The sequence below is a fragment of the Myodes glareolus genome, chromosome 24, assembly GCF_982192425.1.
Source record: "Myodes glareolus chromosome 24, mMyoGla1.1, whole genome shotgun sequence".
NCBI lineage: Eukaryota > Metazoa > Chordata > Mammalia > Rodentia > Cricetidae > Myodes > Myodes glareolus.
The window spans coordinates 20,809,838-20,830,068 of record NC_142049.1 but is presented as its reverse complement, the minus strand read 5'-3'; the positions used below and the strand labels follow the sequence as shown (position 1 = coordinate 20,830,068).

At 39.6% G+C, this 20,231-nt stretch overlaps 1 protein-coding gene across 2 annotated transcripts in view; it reads left to right on the top strand.

The window, feature by feature from the left end:
* The window catches only part of Akap13 (A-kinase anchoring protein 13), a 271,423-nt gene that overhangs the window by 157,525 nt on the left and 93,667 nt on the right, over positions 1 to 20,231 (top strand). The window contains exon 1 of one of the 2 annotated variants that reach the window (XM_048434846.3): positions 8,050 to 8,755. The exons of the other annotated variant lie outside the window; for it this stretch is intronic. Coding sequence (XP_048290803.3) covers positions 8,675 to 8,755 — 81 coding nt within the window. The 5' untranslated portion in view covers positions 8,050 to 8,674. Of the gene's footprint in view, positions 1 to 8,049; positions 8,756 to 20,231 lie in introns of those variants that run through there. 2 annotated transcript variants of the gene reach the window in all.

The window sequence follows — 20,231 nt, the reverse complement described above, 5'->3', positions numbered from 1 at the left end:
AAGTCCTAGAGTTGTCGGTCTACAGCTCCATTGGAATTCTTAAAGAACTAGGCTCTAACACCAGTGAAGGAATGCCTCCGCAGCAGGGCAGGTGAACTGGCCAGTGAGCACAAGCAGGCAAAAAGCAAAAGCGTCCTTCTTTCATGTCCTTTTGTGGGGACTGTCACCAGAAGATGTGAGCCAGATTTAGGGTTGATCTGACTTCAGATGATCTGGTTTAGAGTGGTCTTCCACCTCAAATTATCCAACCAAGAAAAATATCTTTTCTTAGGTTTTAATTAAAGATATGGCCAAATAGAAAGCCAAGATTTAGCCATTACAGAGGTTTTGTTCTTTCAATCTAATTTTTTAGAATTTATCATTAGTTGCTTTTAGCACATATGCCTCTTCATAGGCTGACTTATTGTTGTATGTGTATATAAATGCATAACTATGTAATTATAGCCTGCTGAGTCAGCTTAGTGTTCCTTGTATGTGTGTGATTTCAAGACTAACCCCCTGGTTTCTGATAACTATTTGGGGTCTCTCTCTCTAAGCAGTTGTTAATTACCTATAGCTCTTCATCTAAGGTTGGAGTCCCATGAAATTTCCTCCATCCACCCTAGCATGTAAGTGGGTATTTTCATTGTCACAGTATTGTTTAGGCGACGTGTTGTTGGTATTTTATGGGTTCAGCCTACCTGTCATAGGACACACTCTCTCAGTAGACTTTCTGGTCCTCAGGCTCTTACACGGTGTCCCCGAGTCTTGGGTGTGCAGTTAATTGTTTATAGATGTTTCAGTTGGAGTTGGGCACCCCACGGCCAGTTGTTCTCTGTATTTTGACCAATTGTAGCTTTCTGTAATGGTCTCCATCTGCTGCCCAAAAAAAGCTGCTTTGATGCCCTGTGAGAGCTGCACCTATCTGAGGGCATAAAAATAAGTGTTTAGAGTGTAATTGAGACTGTATTGACTTAAGAAAGTGACAATAGGAGGTTCTCTTCTCAGATCTGTGACCTCACTAGCCCTGGTTAAGTTGGCCAGGTTTATAGTACCAGGAATGCTTTCCTTCTTTCTTGTTGAGCTGTCTTTAAGCCCTGTTAGACAGCTGTTGGCCAAGATATAAGTGCCTTCTGAGTCATTGTTGTGGATCATAATCGTCATAGCTGGTCAAAACTATTGGGTGCTTTCCTCCTTGACATCTTTGATAATATCTCCCAGGACTATGAATGCTAGTCCATGGAGAGTAGACTTTCAGGTCATTTCCAGTAGAGAATCAGGTTTTTTGGTTTGGAGGTGGGTGCATGGATGCCAACTTGAACCTGACAGTAAAGTCATACAGTGGGCTTTTGTGTCATTTTTCCCATGGAGGACTTTTCTTTTTGCTTTGTGCTTTGGCCCTTGATAGAAAGAGCAAGCTGTCCTTCTGCACTTTGGAAAGCATGACTGTACTGTGGCATATTTGTCTGGAGTGAGGAAAGTCTTCCATGGGAAGCTGAGTCATTTCTTGGCTTCTCTCATGGAATGACTGTACCAGAGTTATTCTTTCTTGCTGTGAGAAGAAAAATCATAAGAATAAGTCATTTCCTAGAGAAATACATGCTGATTTTATGTGGGATTCAGTTTTTCCTAAACTTAGGGTTATTTAGAAGTTTTTATTTGGGGGAAGGGTTGTCTGTCCAGGACTTGTCATCTTAAATTTAAACTTTTCATTTGTTTTTGCTAGCACTGATTCTCTCTCTCTCTCTCTCTCTCTCTCTCTCTCTCTCTCTCTCTCTCTCTCTGTGTGTGTGTGTGTGTGTGTGTGTGTGTGTGTGTGTGTGTGTGTGTAGGTAGGTAGGTAGGTAGGACGGACCCATAAGCTTCTGCACATTCTCCTTCCTCCACAATCCATGGGCATTACAGATGCTTGCACTCCCATGACTAGCTTTTACATGGATCCTAGGGATCCAAACTCAGGTTGTCTACCTTGCAAGGCAAGTGCTTTGACCCACTGAGCCATCTTTCAAGCCCCAGCCTGACATTTTTTTTCCCTCTCTCATTGTCTGTGAGCTGAATTTGGTCATCTATTAAGGGATATGGTAGTGAACAAAGACATAATCTGGCACTATCTGGCCTTTGTGTCTTACGGTGCATTGGGCACTATATGGAAAAATTAAAGAAATAGCTGTTCACTCATCTTTTACTCTGAGGCAGATCAGGCAGGCAGTACCCATGACTATAGGGGAAGCCATGTAGAGCCAGTGCATCATTCGAAAGGCCATTGTACTTCAAAGAGGAGCTGTAGGAATGGCTAGCTATAAAGAGAGCTGAGTTAATAAAGTGGGGTTTGAGAGGTAGATTCTGGTAAAGGAATACAGAAAAGGGAGGGGTCCTAGAAGTTACAATGGGCTGTGGAATTAGAGTGAACCACATCCTAATTTTGGAACCTGAAGACAGTGGCCTTTCATACACTTAACTTGCAGAACAGTGAGAAATAAAGTACAACAAAGAATGTGGTGTGGTAGGAGATTTGGACAAGGATGATTAGATTGAATGAAGCTGAAAACTTTTCTTCTTTCTGAATTAAAGCACAAATCAAATCACTTCCGCTGAGAAATCTTCACTGGCACCATATGCTTCCATGGTGTAGGTTCTCAAATCCCCTTATGAACCAAATCATATAGTTGTCTTAGTCGGTGTTCTGTTGCCGTGAAGAGACACCATGACCATGGCAACTCTTCTAAAAGAAGGCATAATTGGGCAGGCTTACAGTTCAGAGATTTAGCCCATGTTCATCATGGCAGGAAGCATGGCAGATTCAGGGAAGAACTGTTCTTGCTAGTGACTGAATCTAGGTTTAAAATACTTTCTGTGGCCAAACAGTAAATTAAAACTCATAAAATAATCTGGCACAGAAAAATGTATAGGGGATTTTACAGTAACATTGCAATGCAAGATCATGGTGTAGGAGAGACCTACTTAGGAAATAACTCAGACTGAAAAAAAAAAGAGTGAGGTAATTTCATAATAAGCTTATCTGCTAGTGTTGTGGCATTTATACTAAAGCCAATCATTACAGTTTCTGCTATTTTGGTAGATTTTGTTTTGAGCTTCTACATCATAAGAAGCTTAGTATGCAGAGCAGGGCAAAGTGCACCCATTTGTATAAGACATGCCTGTGGGAATCATTGCCCAGAAAAGATGCTTTAGGAACACGATGATCCTCAGTTATATGAAATGCTGCCGTGAGAGACAACTGTTTGTTACAGAGGTGAGAAACTAGGGTGAGAATCAATTCTGTTTAAAACAATGATGTAAAATGAATTAAATCATTACTGATTTTATTTAAAAATAAAATATGTTCTTGTCATTTGGCATTTACTTAGAATCAGTTATATGAATATGATGTGAAATGAGAAATTTTAAATTATAATTTCTGCATTTTCTTTTTATTTCTTTTGCATTTCTGGAACTTCTCAAGTGACAAAATTACATTTGTATTGGAAACCAGGAATATGTACAGACTGGGATCAATGCAGACTGATTAGTTATGTGATATTATACAGCTGATTTAAACTTTGGATGCTATACCTCATCTGTAAAGTAGGAATTAATACTTCTCTTTATAGTATCCCTTCCTGCCTCCCTCTCTCCTTTCTCTCCCCTTGACCTTCCTGTCTTCCTGATTTTTCTGTTAAGAGTTTTTTTCACTATGTTACCAAGCTCACCTTGAAATCCTGGCCTTAAAGGTTCCTTCTGCCTCTGCCTCCAGAATAGTTGAGGTCTCGGGTATCTGTTACCATATGTGAGCACCTTACAGGTCTTTCTTGGGAATAAGCAAAACTTATACACAGAAACATCTCTTGGTTAACAGGAGACAGACCGCAAGCATTGTACTAATATGATCTTGCTTCAGAAAGCACAGTCTACAACCTGAGCATCAGCTTTTCTAGTTACAATTCCATCGTCCCCTTTTCCTCCCTCCTTCCTCTCCTTTCTTCCTCTTTCCCCTTTTTTCTCTCCTTCCTGACTTTTTTCCCCTCTTTCCCCTCTTTCATTCTTTATCCTCTTCCTCTTTCTCCTTCGTTTTTTTCTTTGTTTAATTTTTTAAGACAGGTTCTCATATTTACAGTACTGACCTTGAGCTCCTTATCCTCCAGTCTCCAGTTTCCAAGTGCTGGTATTGCAGACCTCTTCCCTCTTTATTTCAGAAAGCTATGGTTGATTTAACATTTGCATGCTTGTTCCGTGAGACTTCATCCTGGTAAAGAGTATTTATTTGTGAAGAGACTTCTCTGTGAAGTCATCTATCTTTTGGTGGTAATTTCAACTATTGATATTGTTAGATAATATGCTGCTTCTAGCCAACTGCATATATTATCATTTTCCCCCTTATAAAGGCAGTAAAGGGTTAAAGCAAAGGAGGTGTTTTCAGATACTTGCTCCTAATTTCCTGAATTTTACTGTTTGTCCCTTTTTTGTACCTTAAGTCTGTGTCCAATGAAATGCCAAGAGGAAAGAGTAGGACTATTCTTGTTGCTTCAACACTGGAGTCAAACACTGGATGGACACAGTGCCTTTGCAACCTTTCTAAATAATCCTCTCCTCTCCCTGCTCACACATTCTTGTAACTCGTTGGAAAGAATCTTTATTCTAATCAGACAAGTGTTCTTCAACAAATGTGTTATGCATAGGTGAATGTAAAACTGTTAGCCATAATAAAATCTTTCTTTCCAATCTCTTTCGAAGACTAGAGACAGAAAATACAGTCTGCAATGATAATTGACAAGTGGCAAAAAAAAGCTTAGTGTTCAAATAACAATATGTAGTAATAAAGAAGAAAGAACTTGGGTGGGTGCAACATTGACCCACTTTCTTTTGTGCTTTCCGGAATTCCGAATCCAGACCATCGGATAGTACTTTCCAATTTGCTCCGGGAAGCAGTGGCTCACCTGGAGAAGAAAGGACTCTGATTGTTATTTCAGTGTCCTGTGTTCCCTGCCAAGATGAATTGATCTTCATGTGTCAAGAGTTATTACTTTTATGTTCACTTAGGGCTTTCAGAAAAAAATATTTAGTGGCCTGAGAGGTACACGTTTTTTGGCCCTTGGTTTCGGGATTTCCACTAGGTGGCATCCTAATTCAGAAGCTTTGCTGTAGACTTCCTCCAAGCTTCTACCCTAACTAGAACCAAAGAACCACACAGTGTTGGTCCCTAAATTCTCAACAATCTGGATAAAGTATTTAATCCTGAAATCAAGAAGATTTTTAACTCACGAGCAGAGGTGTGGTATTGAAGTGTGTGAAAATTCTTTGTAGATTCTTGTGCCGGAATAATTTGGGATTACGTGATAGGCCTATGTCATGCAATACCCTAAGAGCACTTTTGCTTCTCTTGAAGGGGTTGGTGCTCTTTGTAGATAGAGGGTGGGCTGACCTTCACAGAGAGAAGAAAGGGGATTGATACTGTAAACAACCATTGTACACACTTACAAACAATCTGTGTTTTCCTGCAAGTTTCCAAACTTGAAGGAACAGAGAAATAGACTTATAATCTCCTTTTATATTTGTAGCTTTCATCTCTGGTTTAGATGTGAAATGATTGGTTGCTGCATTTCAAAATTCTAACAGAATAACTGTTCAGTGGTTCCAGATGTTTTTGATAAAAAAAAACTTGGAATTGTAGCATCAGCAGCAAAAGCACAGACTACAGATTTTGTCTTCCATGGGGAGTGCCACAGATTCAGAAGGAAAGCAGACTTTCCACCCCACCCAGAGCATTTGTTCTCCGAGAAGAAACAAATTAGCATGGACAATTTAAAATTGTCCTTTTAATATGTTTATATGTGCAGAGAGGAGAGAAAAATCTAGATTTCTAGCACAAAGCCAACAGGCAAAAAGATTAATCTACATATTTCAAACAAGTGCTCTAGTGTAGTTCAGAAGGTTGTAATGGTTTTGAAACATTTCTCTCTGATTATGTAAAGTTTCCAAGGACAAAGACCTTGGCTTTTTATTTGTTTGCTTCTTACGCAAGGCACAGAGTCTATTAAACTGATATAGGTTATCTTTATTTAGTTTGATAGAATTGGTATAGAAAAAGCTTCCCAGTGATTAAAGCATCTCCAATTCCCTAGAGAGATGCCTGGGAACTTGCAAGCAGGAAACATTTGATTCTAATTAGAGCAGAAGGGAGAGGCAATGAGGAGCAAACCATGTTGAGAACAGAGGGGAGGCAGCTTCGTGTTCATCAGACAGGGGGTTCTGAATTATAGCTTGGTGAAAGTTGATCCATAAAAGATAGTAGGCCATCAGTTTTCTGTACACTAAAGCCTGCCCCTCCAGGACCTTCCATTCTATGCCCTTAAACCAAATAGAATGAAAGTATTTGTAAATTCCTGGCCAGAATCCTGTGCTTTTGGTTAGCTTAAGTATGAATTTTATTTACAACTTCATCTCTCATTGTCTTGTTTCTACTGTGTTTAGCATCATCTATACTGAAAATCAGCACATGAAGAGCCCAGGCTTGTTCTCTAAGGCATCAGAAAGAGGACTTCATACTTCTAATGTACCTAGGAGGGGTCCGGGAAGAAGAGGCTTGTGTTAGATAGAGCTGAAACTGACTTCTGGGTAGACAGATAGATGAGAGAAAATGCTTGCAGCCTTAGCTGGGTCTGCTGTATTTCTCTTATTTAAGTGGGTTAGCAGCTTTAAACACCCGGCTTGAGGAAGTGGTGAATCATCAGACCTTTTTTACCCTTTTTACAGCTTCCAAAAGAAAATGCCTTTCACCAACTTCACTTGCAGTATTGACAGAAACTGGGATATTTAATCTCTTCTCCACCTTTCTGTTGTGGTATTTAAAACTGTATATTCACTTTCTCCACATCTGTGCTCTCCTTCCAGTTCAAAGAGAATATAAGACAGCTTCTCCTAGAAAGAGTCAATATGCCTACATTTTCTTTTGTTGGTTTGTTTTTGATATAGAATTTCTTTATGTAGCCCTGGCTGTCGTGGAACTCACTGGGTAGATCATACTGGCTTCATACTCACAGAGATCTTCCTGCTTCTGTCTCCATAGTGCTGAGATTAAAGGCATACATCACCACGCCCAGCCCACTTTTCTCTTTCTGTCTCCCCCGCCCCCTTTTGCTTCATCTGTTCCTCTTCCTCCTTACCCCTCCAAAGTCAGTTACAATAAGAGAATGTCCTAAAGTGAATGAATGCTTTCTAGACTCAGGCTGCTCCTGAGGAGCAGTGGGTTGGCAACTGGAAAATATGGAGTATCAGGAAAGCAGACAAATGAAGTCACCTTGTCCTGCACAAGGCCCAGTTAATGTGAATGAGAGACATGAAGGGAAGGAAGTCCTAGCCAGGTGACTCTTCTTAGTCACAAGAGTACTGAGAGACATGCACACATTTATCCTATACCATCTCCTTAACTTTCTTTAAAGCTTTCTCAAACTCCAGATATAACAAAACTTTAACTCTTGGAGGATTCTAAACCTTGCCAGACATTTTTATAGACAATTCTATATCCTAGAGACATAACTCTGAAATATTTGACTAACATTTTTCTTATATTAAATCATTGCTTTTCATTATGCAAGGAGATGCAGTATGTCCTTTGCCTGGATTCAGTGTTCTGCATTTTCCCTGAATAGCTAAGGCTGTTGTACAGACTTGTAGTGTTTAGGATAACACCCCCTTTCTTTATTAGCATACTACTGACATCAAAGGGACTGAGGTTACTTCTTGCAATGTCTGACAGAGCCTTTTTCACTGGGGACTTGTGAGGAGGAGGAGCAGAAGGAAGCCTGTTGGAAAAGGAAGCCTTGTTTTTTCTCTTCGTCTGCAGATGAATCATGTTCCCACCACTGCAATTAGGTTTTCAAACCTCCACGGCTGCTAGTGCAGATCTGAAAGGGCAAGTAATGACGCTCTTGAGAGAGCAGGGTAAAGGGTGTGGAGGCTGCGGAGGGAGGGGCGGGCCAGCTAGAGGCAGCCAGCTAGGGAGGGAAGGAGGAGGACATCTGGAGGAGTGGTCTGTTTTCCTTGTACTCTGCCGGCCTTAGATATTTTCAGCTTAAGTCAAAATCCAGCCCTGCCGCTGAAGGAGCTGGAGACTGGCTAAAAAACTGGATCCTCTAGTTTTTGTTTTGTTTTGTTTTGTTCATTTTCTGTATAGGTTTCCTTGTCTTTGTTGTTTTAAGGAATTTTCTCATACCATCCTTTTGAAATAGCCATCTTCCTTTTTTTAATCTTCCTTCGTGGCAGAGTGCGTACTGGGTTTTTATTGCTGGCTCTGAGTTTTCTGGATACGTGTGCCAACCATTATGCTTAGCCAGTTCGTTCTTAATTTTTCTACTGGAGTTCTCGGCAGTGATGGAAAAGATCTGTGCTTCTCTTTCAGTCAAGATCTGCACAGCACCAGTCTTGAGGCACTTACGGCTTATAGTATGAACTGTAAATCCATCATCTCAGTACTCTGAAGTTGCCAGGAAGTTCTCACTCCATTCATGGAATTGGATTTTGCTTTTTTTTTTTAATTTAATTTTCTTAACCTGAGAGTTTTCTATATAGAGGAATCTGGAAGCAGAAGTCTGCTCCTGCCCACTGTGAGAAATTTGGAATTCTGGACCTGTATGAGCACACTGGTCCCTGGGTTCAGTAGGTATACGTCTACATTTTGTCTCTTCTGCATCTGGACAAAATGTATGAGCGGCACAAGAGACGCTATAGTCTGTGTGACATCTCCAAGGTGGACAGGACTGTGGACGTGGTGTTACTGAAGGTAAGAAGGGGCCACACCTTATTCAGTCTGACGGTCTCCAGGCTATTCTCCCTCTGTAGCCAGTAACCTTGTCTTGGTCCTTCCTAAACTGGAAGTGTGAGAAAGCCTAGGCTAACAGTGATAGAAGAATAAGAGGGGGTGATTTTCAGAATCTTTAAAGGAACATCTAACAGAAGTAGTGTGTGTCTGTGTGTGTGTGCGCGCGCACATGTACTGAAAAACAGTTTTACTTGCTTTCAAGTAGGGTGTTCAGGAGAGCCTCATATTGAAGATCACAAAGAGGGAATTCAGAGTTACCCTTTTGCTTTTGTTGCCTCTGTCTTTTGTTGCTTCCCAATTCCTGCAACCCAATTCTACCTCCCTTCTTCCTGAATCTATTTCTCTATGAGCTTCCTTTTCTGTCTCTTGGTCCTTTTTTGTCTGTGTCTGTCTTTGCTGTCTGTTCTCCTGCTGTCTCATTGCTCATCCCCCGGGGGAAAGACCGTATTCTTTCTTCTGAAGTGTCTCCAGTCAGCCTACACACTAATGTGGCTCAGCTGCCCTGCTCCTTTAGTTTGATTCTTTTTCTGCTGTCGCTTCTGACTGTTGATAAGCCGCATTTGTTTGATTTCACATCATTAGTAATGTTGGGTGTCTAAGCAGGAAGAAGGTGGAGACTCTGGACAGGCTAATTGTTCACTGAAGGCATCCTTGAATCTAAAATTAGTAAGAACGTCTACATTCGGTAAGACCGGAGTCTGGGAATGTTGGACAACTCAGAAGTACTTTTTGGAAGTTTAGCAATTTTCTGGCAAAGGCAGGGAAATTGGAAGTCAACCAAGTACTTCACTAATGCCAAAAGAACCTGACCAGCTAAATTTGGGAGAGTGGAATTGGTTAAGTAGAAAAGGAGTAATTCTGAATAAAGTGCTAATATAATGTCTGGGTTACAGAAATAGTGGAAATTATAATTGGTATCAACTCAATTTATACTTGAGATAACCAGAGTCTTTTATTACATTTAAAATTTTTGTTGATGTCTATATGCCATGGCTCACCTATTGTGGTCAGAAGACAGCTTAAGGGAGTTTGTTCTGTGCTTCTACCTTGTGGGTCCTGGGGATCAAACTCAGGTCCTCAGCAAGCACCTTCATCCACTTAGCCCCTGCCCTCTGCACTGCCGCCCCTCCCCCCTATGCCAAGCTAAGCACTTATTAACTTACTAAAACCGTCCCGGGGCCCACCTAACACTCAAACCTCTTCCCTGGGTCTTTCAGGTATGGGTTACCTCAGCCTCTCCCTGAGAGAAGCTGGCAGATGAGGTCAGAAGCCAGTGAAATCCCACATTGGGTGTGGCACCAAGAGGAGATGTGATTTGTGGTGTGGTGGTGTCCTTGGCCCTCAGTAGTCACTGTCAGGTGGTTTAACTTGCCAGGCCTACCTTGTAATTTGGTGTTTTGAACTTGTTCCAAAGATGTAGTTGGTTTTAATTTCTCTGAAAAGTCATTTCCTCTGAGAGATAACAATTATCCTTTGCTATTTTGCCTTCTTATATAATAAATGTAGAAAGGTTACTTTCTAGGATCTTTCACTCTCATTCCCTGTCATCTCTCTTTCCCTCTCCTCTTGCCTCCTTTCTCCTTCCCCATCTCAGTGGGGGTTGTGGGGAGCAGTATAGGGGGCACTGAAATTAGGAGCAGCAGTGGGGAGAAAAGAGAGATGGTTATAGGGGCAAATAGCAAAGTGCAGTGTCGTAATTTTAAATGTCATAATGAAAACCATTATTTTATACTTAAAATAATAAATAGGTGCTCGAGAGAGGCTTAGCAGTTAAAAGCACTTGTTCTTGCAGAGGATCTGGCTTTGGTCCCCAGCACCCACATAGTGACTTGCAACCATCCGTAACTCCAGTTCCGGGGGATCCAAAGCTCCCTTCTGAATTTCACATGTGTCAGTCCCACACTTGGAGCACATATGTATTTACAGGCAAAACACTCATACACATAAAAAAATCTAAATTTTTTTAAATCAAATAAAAAGAAATCTAAAAATATGTAGTATTATAATCCTAGTCAGGTATAAAGTTTTATATTAGTAAAGCTAACTGAGTTCAGTCCTCTTAATTTGGAGACACTGTTTTTATATTTGTCTTTTCTGTGAATTATTCGACTTAAGCCTTATTTGTCAAGCAGTGACGTTTACCCCATTTTCTATGAAGAAATCTGGAAGCATGACTAAGAACTGTACATTATAAAAGCATTAAATACCTTTCATAGGACAGACAGGTACTGAGTCTGAGGGTCTCTTCCTAAGAGCAACAGTAACCAGAAAAACAAGTGCAAACTGTGTGATAGGACAGGAACAAGCAGGGTGCTTCATCGGGGCAGTGCTCCGGAGGAGGAGCAGATAGCTCTATGGAGGATGAAGAAACATCTCTAGAAAGAATGGGCAGAGTCCCTGAGGAAGAGAGAAACTGATGGGTGCATCTTGACAGGAGCATCCTGCATAGCAAATAGCAAGTTTCTTATAAAGTCTAGAGGCAGAGCTGATGCACAAAAGCAGGCAGCCATGGTAGGGATCCTTTCTCACTCTGCTTTTAAAACAGTCATTCTGGCAGTGTGGGGATCCCATTATGGCAGACCCCAATGTAGTTAAATGATTTTGTAGTGGAATAAATTAAGGAGAGTATAGATGAGACATAAGCATTGAATGCTCCTAGAGCCTGTCCTGGAACTAGCTCTTGTAGACCAGGCTGTCCTCGAACTCACAGAGATCCACCTGCCTTTGCCTCCTGAGTGCTGGGATTAAAGGTGTGTGCCACTACCTCATGGTGAATGTTTGCATTCTTAATCATTATCTGTTTTCACATACAGGAAAACAGATTAGAATAGCCAGTAATTTCACCTATATGTCACACTTCTTATGTAACCAAGGATAGGATGTAACTCCAGGTCAAAATCTTCACAGCCCATGCATTTTCTTGCTTCCTTGGCCTCCTTTGAGTTGACCCATTTTTATTACATGAGTGTACCCATACATACACACACACACACACACACACACACACACACACACACAAGTGTACATTACTTTCTGTCATAAACTTGTGTTACAAGAAGTCCTGGACATTATGTTGACTAATTCTTTGCCAGTATGGGAATCCTTTTAATGGCAGTTTGGATAGATGCATGATAGCATATGAGTTCATTTTGCCTCACAGTTTGTAGCAGGTTTTCTCTGTAATTCTTTTGCTTCTTTCTTTCCCGCCCTCTCAGTAATGTTCACCAATTACTTTCACATTATTTTGAAATTCAATGTTTTCTATTAGTATTTTAAAATTATGTTGGGAGACTGGGGAAAGTGCTCAGCCAATAAAAGAGCTTGAGTTTAGGTCCCTAGCACCCATGTAAAGGTCAGGCGTGGCAGTGCGCACCTGTAATCCAGTGCTGTGGGGAAGAGACAGAAGTTCCTGAGGCTTTCTCCCAAAGATCCATAGGTTCAGTGAGAGACTGTCTGAACAGTAGGATAGAGTATGATGGAGAAAGATGCCAACACTGACCTGGCTTTCTTACCTCTGTGCAAACACATACACAGAGAGACATTACATTGGGTGCATGCATCACTTAAATTCTCAAGTAAGAGTCTTTACATTCTCACCCTACTTTTACATACTTTTTTTATACAAAGAAGTTGGTCATTTTTCATGTGTTGATCAGTGTACCTATACATTACAGGATAAGATATCTTAATCCTATTTTAAGACTTTGTAGATATTTTTTTTAAATAGTTTACTACCTTAACCCTGGTTGGCATTGAACTTGCTATATAGACAAGGCTGGCCTGAACCCATGGAGATCCACCTGCTTCTGCTCTTTGAGTGGTGGGATTAAAGGTATGAGCCACCATTTCTGGTTTTCATAGATACTTCTTACTTGAAATGAATTGATGTTTTAAGATTTTTAAATACAAATTGATAAGCCTTGTGCTAGCATAATTTTTAATTGTGCTAACAATTTTAAGAATATTGAAATTAAATATAACAGTAATCTCAAGGTTTATAGATTCTGAGCCTTTACTGACATTGTATCTGATCTACGGCAGCTGTATGAAAATATTTCTAAGGGAGCCAATATCGTGGCTTTTGGTTGCCTTGGTGTTCCCTGAGGATGAGGACTAGAACTGTGAGAGTGGTGCAGACCAGTCTGCCACATCAGTGATGCTGAAATGGGACAGCATCTTACGTACATGGGAGAGCGCAATATTCCTCACACATGAATATGATATGCTCCACGTTGCTGTTAAACAGGATGTGGTTGGAAATGCCGGTGGATGTTTTAACATTCTTTTTTTACTCGCGGCATCATGGAGAGTGCCCTCTGGCTAATAGCATTGGCCATGGCTGGTAACATTTAGCTCAAATGACTGACTGTGATTTTGGTTTTGTAGGACGCCTGTCAACTTTTGTTTAAATAGGTTTGCATCTCTTACTTGCTGTACACTCAGTTCTTAACCTGTTATATAGTATACACAACACATTTACCACTGTTTCTATTTGGGGTATAGTATAAGTTCAGTGATATTAACAGTTATACTTTTTTTAATAACTATCACTACTAGGTAACTCAAAACATTTCTATTTTCCCAAAGTGGAACTTTATACCTGTTAAACAATAAGTCTCCATTCCTCTCTTCTGGAAACCATTATCCAATTTCTGTCTGGTTTTGACTGCTCTAGGTGCCTTGCACATGTTGAGCCATGCAGTATTTGTCCATTTGTGGCTATCTTAGATCATAACATATTTGAAGTTTATACAAGCTGTAATATGTGTCAGCATTTCCATCCTTTTTAAGGCTAAATAGCACTCTTTGTAATATCATATACTTTATTTGTTCACATACACACCGCTGGCCAACTGAGCTGTAGGTGGAGACTGCTCATTCGCTTCCCAGCCGCCACAGAAACTTTATTAGTTACATCACTGTTTGGCCAATAACTTAAGCTTATTTCTAGCTAACTCTTACATCTTAAATTAACCCATTTCTATTCATCTGTGAGTCACCATGAGGGTGTGGTCTAACAGTAAGGTTCTAGCTGGCAGCAGGCATCTTTCTCCTTCGGCAGCTACATGACATCTCTTTCACTCCACCTACTTTCTCTCTTTGTCTCTATTCAGATTTCCTGCCTGGCTTTACTCTACTAAGCCATTGGCTGAAACAGCTTCTTTAATAACCAGTGGTAATAAAACATATTCCTAGCGTACAGAGGGGACCCCACATCACTGAGCTATGTTAGCTGTTCAGCTGTTGTGAATGGTGCTGCTCTGACCACCGTGTGTTAAGTATCTGTCTGAATCCCTGCTTTCATTCTTTGGGGTGTATTATCAGAAGTGAAATTACCGAGTCAAGGTAATTATGGTTTTTAAGCATGGCCACCTTGTTTACCACATTGTTTACCACAGTGGCTCTAGCATTTTATGCCAGTAACATCCTACCACCAGTTCTAAAGATTTCAATTTTCTCTGCGTTCCCAAGGCTTATGTGTTTTTTTTTAAGTAACAGCATAATGATTATGAACTGATGATTATGAATTTGATTATGAATCAAAATCATTCTGGTTTTGATTTGTCTTTCCCTAATATGCTATTTTTATTTGTCAGAAACCTGTGAGTATGAGCTGTCTTGAGCTAATCTCACCTTTAAGTGTGTGTTATCTAGCAGTTTTGACTCCCTTACACTTTTTTGTAACATTGCCTCAAGAATATGTGAAACTAGACCTCCAACTTCCTTCACACCTCTTTCCCCTCGTCAAACCTTTTGGAAAACATGTTGCGTCTCAGACTCAACTTAATGAAATCTTATGCATCTTCTCCTCTGAGTTTGCTGTGTCTGTTTATTGTGGATCTCTCTGCATCTTTTTTGTGGACTCTGCCTTTCCCACAATTTTCCATTTACATCCCTTCTGCATTCTAAGGAAACCTGACCCCATTTCCATGTGCTGCCTCTAGAGCAGCGTGGTTCAGGGTCTTCTCTGGTCTTCGTCTCCAGTGTCTTCCACCTGTGCTCCAGTGTCCTGTTTTGTTTCTGTGTTCCTTTAGTGATTTTCTCAGTACAGTACTCACCTTGTCACCCTCGCCTACCACCCTAGAGAATAAAGCATACTTTCATTTTACCCCTGTCTCCTATTATTTGCTTAGTGAAACTACTTGTGAAAATCACTGGGAATTTTTTGCTTCTACTAAGTATCTGAAGTAAAAGTCTCTAATTTGGATTATGCACATATGCTCTAGAGCCCTGGGTCGTGAATTCACATGGTTCATGTGCCCACCAACACTACCGTATCTTCCCTTAGATTCCTGACAGTCTTGTCACTCAGAAGGCTATGAGATGTCTTTTTTTTCTCCTTCTATTGAAAGTATCTTTTTTTTCTTCACATAATATATCCTTAATATGGTTTTCCCTACCTCTATTCCTCCCAGTTCCTCCCCAACTCCCCTCTATCTATATTCACCCTTTTCTGTCTCTCATTAGAAAACAGACAGGCTTCTAGGGATAATAATAAAATAAAACAAGATAAAACAAGCCTAACACATCAGAATAGGACAAAACAAACACGAAAGAGTCCAAGAAAAGTAAAAGCAATAGATACAGATGCAGAGATCCACTTGTTTGCATTCAGGAATCCCATTAAATATTAGACTGGATGCCATAATGTATACACAGAGAACCTGTAGGGTTAAAAGAGAAATAAAAATGTAAATAAAATTAAAATAAAAAAATAAGATGAAAAAAACTCACAGGACCTTATAAGACAAGTTATCTCTGGAAATGTCATTGAGTTTGTTTTCTGTTGGCCATCTGCTCTGGGCATGCATCCTACCCTTAAGAGTGGTTTGTTTCAGCCACTGTGGTAGGGCGTACCTTTAATTCCAGCACTCAGGAAGCAGAGGCCTACAGATCTCAGTGAGTTCAAGACCAACGTGGTCTATAAATTGAGTTCCAGCACAGCCTGGGTTGTTACACAGAGAAATCCTGTCTTGAAAAAAAAAAGTAGTTTGTTGTTTCAGTGAGACTCCCTTGGAGAAAACTAAATTTTCATTGCAAGTAGTTGTAGGTTGGATTAGGGAGAGGGAGTGCATCCACTTCCTTCACCCCTAGGACTCCATCTGGTACAGACCCAGTGCTGCTGTCTCAGCCTCTGGTGTGTCCTAACTGTTTTGCTCATATTTTGTTTGTTTCTTTGTTTTCTCGCAAGTAGCTCAAGTTACAGATGGTTGTGAGCTACCATGTGAGTGCTGGGAATAGAACCCAGATCCTCTGGAAGAGCAGCCAGTGTTCATAACCATAGAGCCATCTCTACAGTCAAGTAGCAGTTTTTTGAGCATTAATTTTTCTCTATAATGTTAGGCAGAGTGGATATGACTTTCCTTTTAGCTTATTGCTTCCCTAACTTCAGAAAACCTAATATCCCACAGTTCTGTAGCTTCTAGGTTAGTGTGTAATCTCTGAGTCAGCCCACCTGCTATACTGTGTGGGTGCGTGTCTATATGTCTGTCTGTCTTAAATATAACATTTGTAGCTTGACCAGACAAGATGTATAGAGGACTAGAAATTTTGTACTACTATAGTAACACACATTGTCTTGGTCAACACATGGTGGTTGCTGAACAAAATGATGAGACAAGCTTATTGACCACACTGACAAGCTTCTGACATAAACTCTCAGCTCCCTGAGGACAAGGTTTTAACTACAGCTTTAAGATTTGGTACAGTGTTTGATCATAGAATGTGTTTTATATGTGTTGTATTTTTGAAAGGAAAAGAAAGGAAGAATAAAGCTATCTATGATGAGCATCCCCTAGTAGTGCCTCCTTTTTCAAGAAAGTAACAAAATAAAAAATACTTTCATAAAAAAAAATGCTTCAGGAGAAAAACAAGACCACATCTATTATGACATGAAAAATCACAGATAAGAACAAAAATGTTGGCAAAAATGTGGCAAAATTGCCAAATGGTATATCCACTTTAGAAAATAACCCATATTCCCTAAAAAGTAAAGTCTAAGTTACCAGGTCCACAATTCAACAGTCCACTTCTAGGTGTTTCCTCGGGAGAAATAAAAACATGTGTCCCTAAAAAAAGCTTGTATGTAAAATATTTGTGTTAGTACAATATGTAAAATAATTGTGTAAAATATTTGTGTTAGTACTCGCAGCATCTGGAAAGTCAAGACAACCCAATCAATGTTCATACATGATGAATAGATAAGTACAATGGAGGTATACCCATACAGTGGAATATTTTTGGTATTAATAAAACACACTACAATGTGGATGAATCTTTCACATCACATAAGATCAAGAGTGCATGGCTACATTTGTCAGAACTGTTTACAGTAGGCAGAAGATGGTTCAGTGCTTGTCTAGGACAAAGAGAAAACAATCTGGATGCTGGCTTTGTTTTTATCGACATGACGGTGCTCTGAAATTAGATGATAGTGATGATTATACGGCTCTGTAAGCAGTCTAAAACATGGAATTATACAGCCTAAACGACTAGGTTTTGTGGGCCAAGAATTTGAATAAAGATGTTAAAATGTAAATTTTTACAGTTGCACATGCTTGGTTGAGTACATGTTCTTAGGCACAGCACACATACATATACACACATACAAAATAAACACAGTGTGCATCATGGATTGTCTTTAGAAGGGAAAAAGAACATGAGTAGAAAAGTGAATTCAGATAACTAGGGTTTTTTTCTTTTTTTAAAAGAATATTTTTCATGCAATAATTGATCATGTTTTTGCCTCCTCCAACTCTTCCCAGATCCTTGCCACCTCCCTACCCACCCAACTTGACTCTGTCTCTCTCTCTCAAAAAAAAAAGTAATAATCAAAAAGGTAAAACAAAAAGCCCCACACACCATCTTTGATTTATTTACTTATTTTGTTATTTTTTTTTGAGACAGGGTTTCTCTCTGTAGCTTTGGAGCCTTTCCTAGAACTTGCTTTATAGACCAGGCTGGCCTCGAACTCACAGGGATCCTCCTGCCTCTGCCTCTCAAGTGCTGGGATTAAAGGTATATGCCACTGCCTGGCTAAAATCCCCCACATCAAAAAAAAAAGCCAACAAAAACATGATGCTCATTTTGTGGACATGGGGCTGGCCTGGTTTTATATACCCAGTGACTCTTCATTGAAGAAAATTAGTTTCCCTGCCAGCAGTTGTCAGTTACAAACAGCTTCTGAGTCCACTTGCCCCTCTTTCCCCTCCTCTTCTTCATACATCCCTGAGCCTTGAGGGAGGGATTGGATGAAAGGATCCTAGTTAGGGCTAAGTGCTCCAAAATCTCTCAGTCTTCTGCACATTTTGCTGTTGTGGGTCTTTGTGTTAACTCTATGGGTGCAGTATATGTCACTAGTCATTTTATTGCTGTTCACTTTGCAGAATAATAGGAGTAGGCTTCCCCCTAAGCCCATGGCTTACCTAGTCCTGTGTTCTTGGCCTTTAGCACTGTCAGGTATAGGTTCCATCTCATAGAGTGGACCTTAAATCCAGTCAACGTTTGGTCACTATTGGACCATTATATCCTACAGGCAGTTAACTGTCGTAAGCCTCGGGATTGTGACTGGGTGATGCCGATGATTGCCCTTTTTCTCTGGGAGCTTTACGGAGTACCTTCCAGTATCTTGAATACTAGTCAGTAGGCATGAAACTATTATCTGACGTTTCACTAACAACACTACCAATGTTGGTTTCTTAATCCTGACAAATGTACCGTACGATAGTAATTTCAGATGCTGGAAAACAGGAAAGTGGGGAGAGGAATATCAATGAACTTCCTGTACTACCTTTGCAAACTGAACTCACTATGGTAACTTATGCCTCTTTTTGTCAGGTACCATGATTATAAAATAATTAATAAATAAAATTAGAATATAACCATAAAGGGAAATTTGAGAAACTATAGAAAAGTTGAAAAGAATATTAGTTTATGATCATTCAAGTGTAATTGCTCATTTAAATGTTCGTTTAAACTAGGGTTTTTTTGCCACAAAGGTATGATCATATTAAGATATTTCAGGTACCCGTATTTTCAAAAATTAATAATATATACTAATTTTTTTAAAAAAAAAGTGTGGTGATTCTGAGATGTTAGCTTCCTTAAGCTAGTCAGTTAACTAACTTGTGTTTATTTGACACACACCCAGCCTTGGAAAGAGTCTAGAACTAAAGGTCAGTCACAAGACATGCAGACATGCCTGAGGCTTCTGGAAGAATGTTTCCTAACACTAGTGTGTCATCACATAATATATTCTCTTTTAAAACATTATTTTAATTTTGTTTTCGTTCTCATGTATTTTTGCAAAATAGAGTGCTCACTAAATGTAACATACCAGGGCCTAAAATGAGAGAAATACAGAGAATGTAATAAATTCTAGGTGAAGAATGTTTCTTTTAAACATTGACCCTGGAGAAGCAAGGATATATTGAAAAGGGTTCTAAGACAGTGTTAGCTTTTCTAAAATTTTGACTGCAGAAATTTTGGGGGCTCATGAAGAGACAAAGAACAGCATCATTGTTCAGGAAGATTCATTTTCATGTTCTACGCTCATATTTGAGAATCCCTTAAGCTTTTTTATTTCTATTAAATTTATTTCAGTGTTTATGAACCTCTTCCTGTTATTATAATAATAAGGGTGCAAAGGAGTTTTTACTTTTCCCACCTCAAAGTACACTTTTATGTTGAAGTATGTTAGTTTTGACTTATAGCAGAGAAACATCCCTCAGTAACAAGGAGATGGCAAGTTATAAATCAGAAAATTCTGTGAGCCAAAACTTGGGTTTTGCTTGTTTGTTTTAACTTATTTGTTTGTTTGTTTTTTGTTTTGTTTTTAAAGAATTTCTGCAGGGGCTGGAGAAATGACTCAGCAAAGTTCTCAGTCAACTTGGTGTGCATTAAATACAATTCTTTGTTGTCATCAGCACAGTAGTGCAGTATTTTTTCACTAGTAATCACAAATATAGTGAGTACATACTGTATTCTACGGGCCACTAAATAAAAGTATGGCCTCTAATTATTCATCCTATGTTAATTTGTTCACATTATTTAGGATTTCAGTTGAGTTTCAGTGAGATTAGAAAATTGAAGGGCTTGTAAAAAAAGCATTTAACATTTTATACTTTCGTTGAGGGTCTAATTTACATGTAAACTATTCAGTGGGCTAGGGTTATATAGCTAAATGGTAGATCACTTGCCTATGGTCGACATATATACCTAAGGGACCTGTAGAGTGAAGAGGGGGAAATGGTGTGTAAAAATGAAAAGTAATACAACAAAATATTTTTTTTAAAAAAAATGGGAAAATTCTGTGAAACACTATGAGACAAAGAACCCCTCCCAAAGTTGCCCCTTGAGTTCACTTTCTGTTGTCCATCTTCTGCTGGGCGTCCAGCCTGCCCTTAAGAGTAGTTGATTTTCACAGGGAGACTCCCCT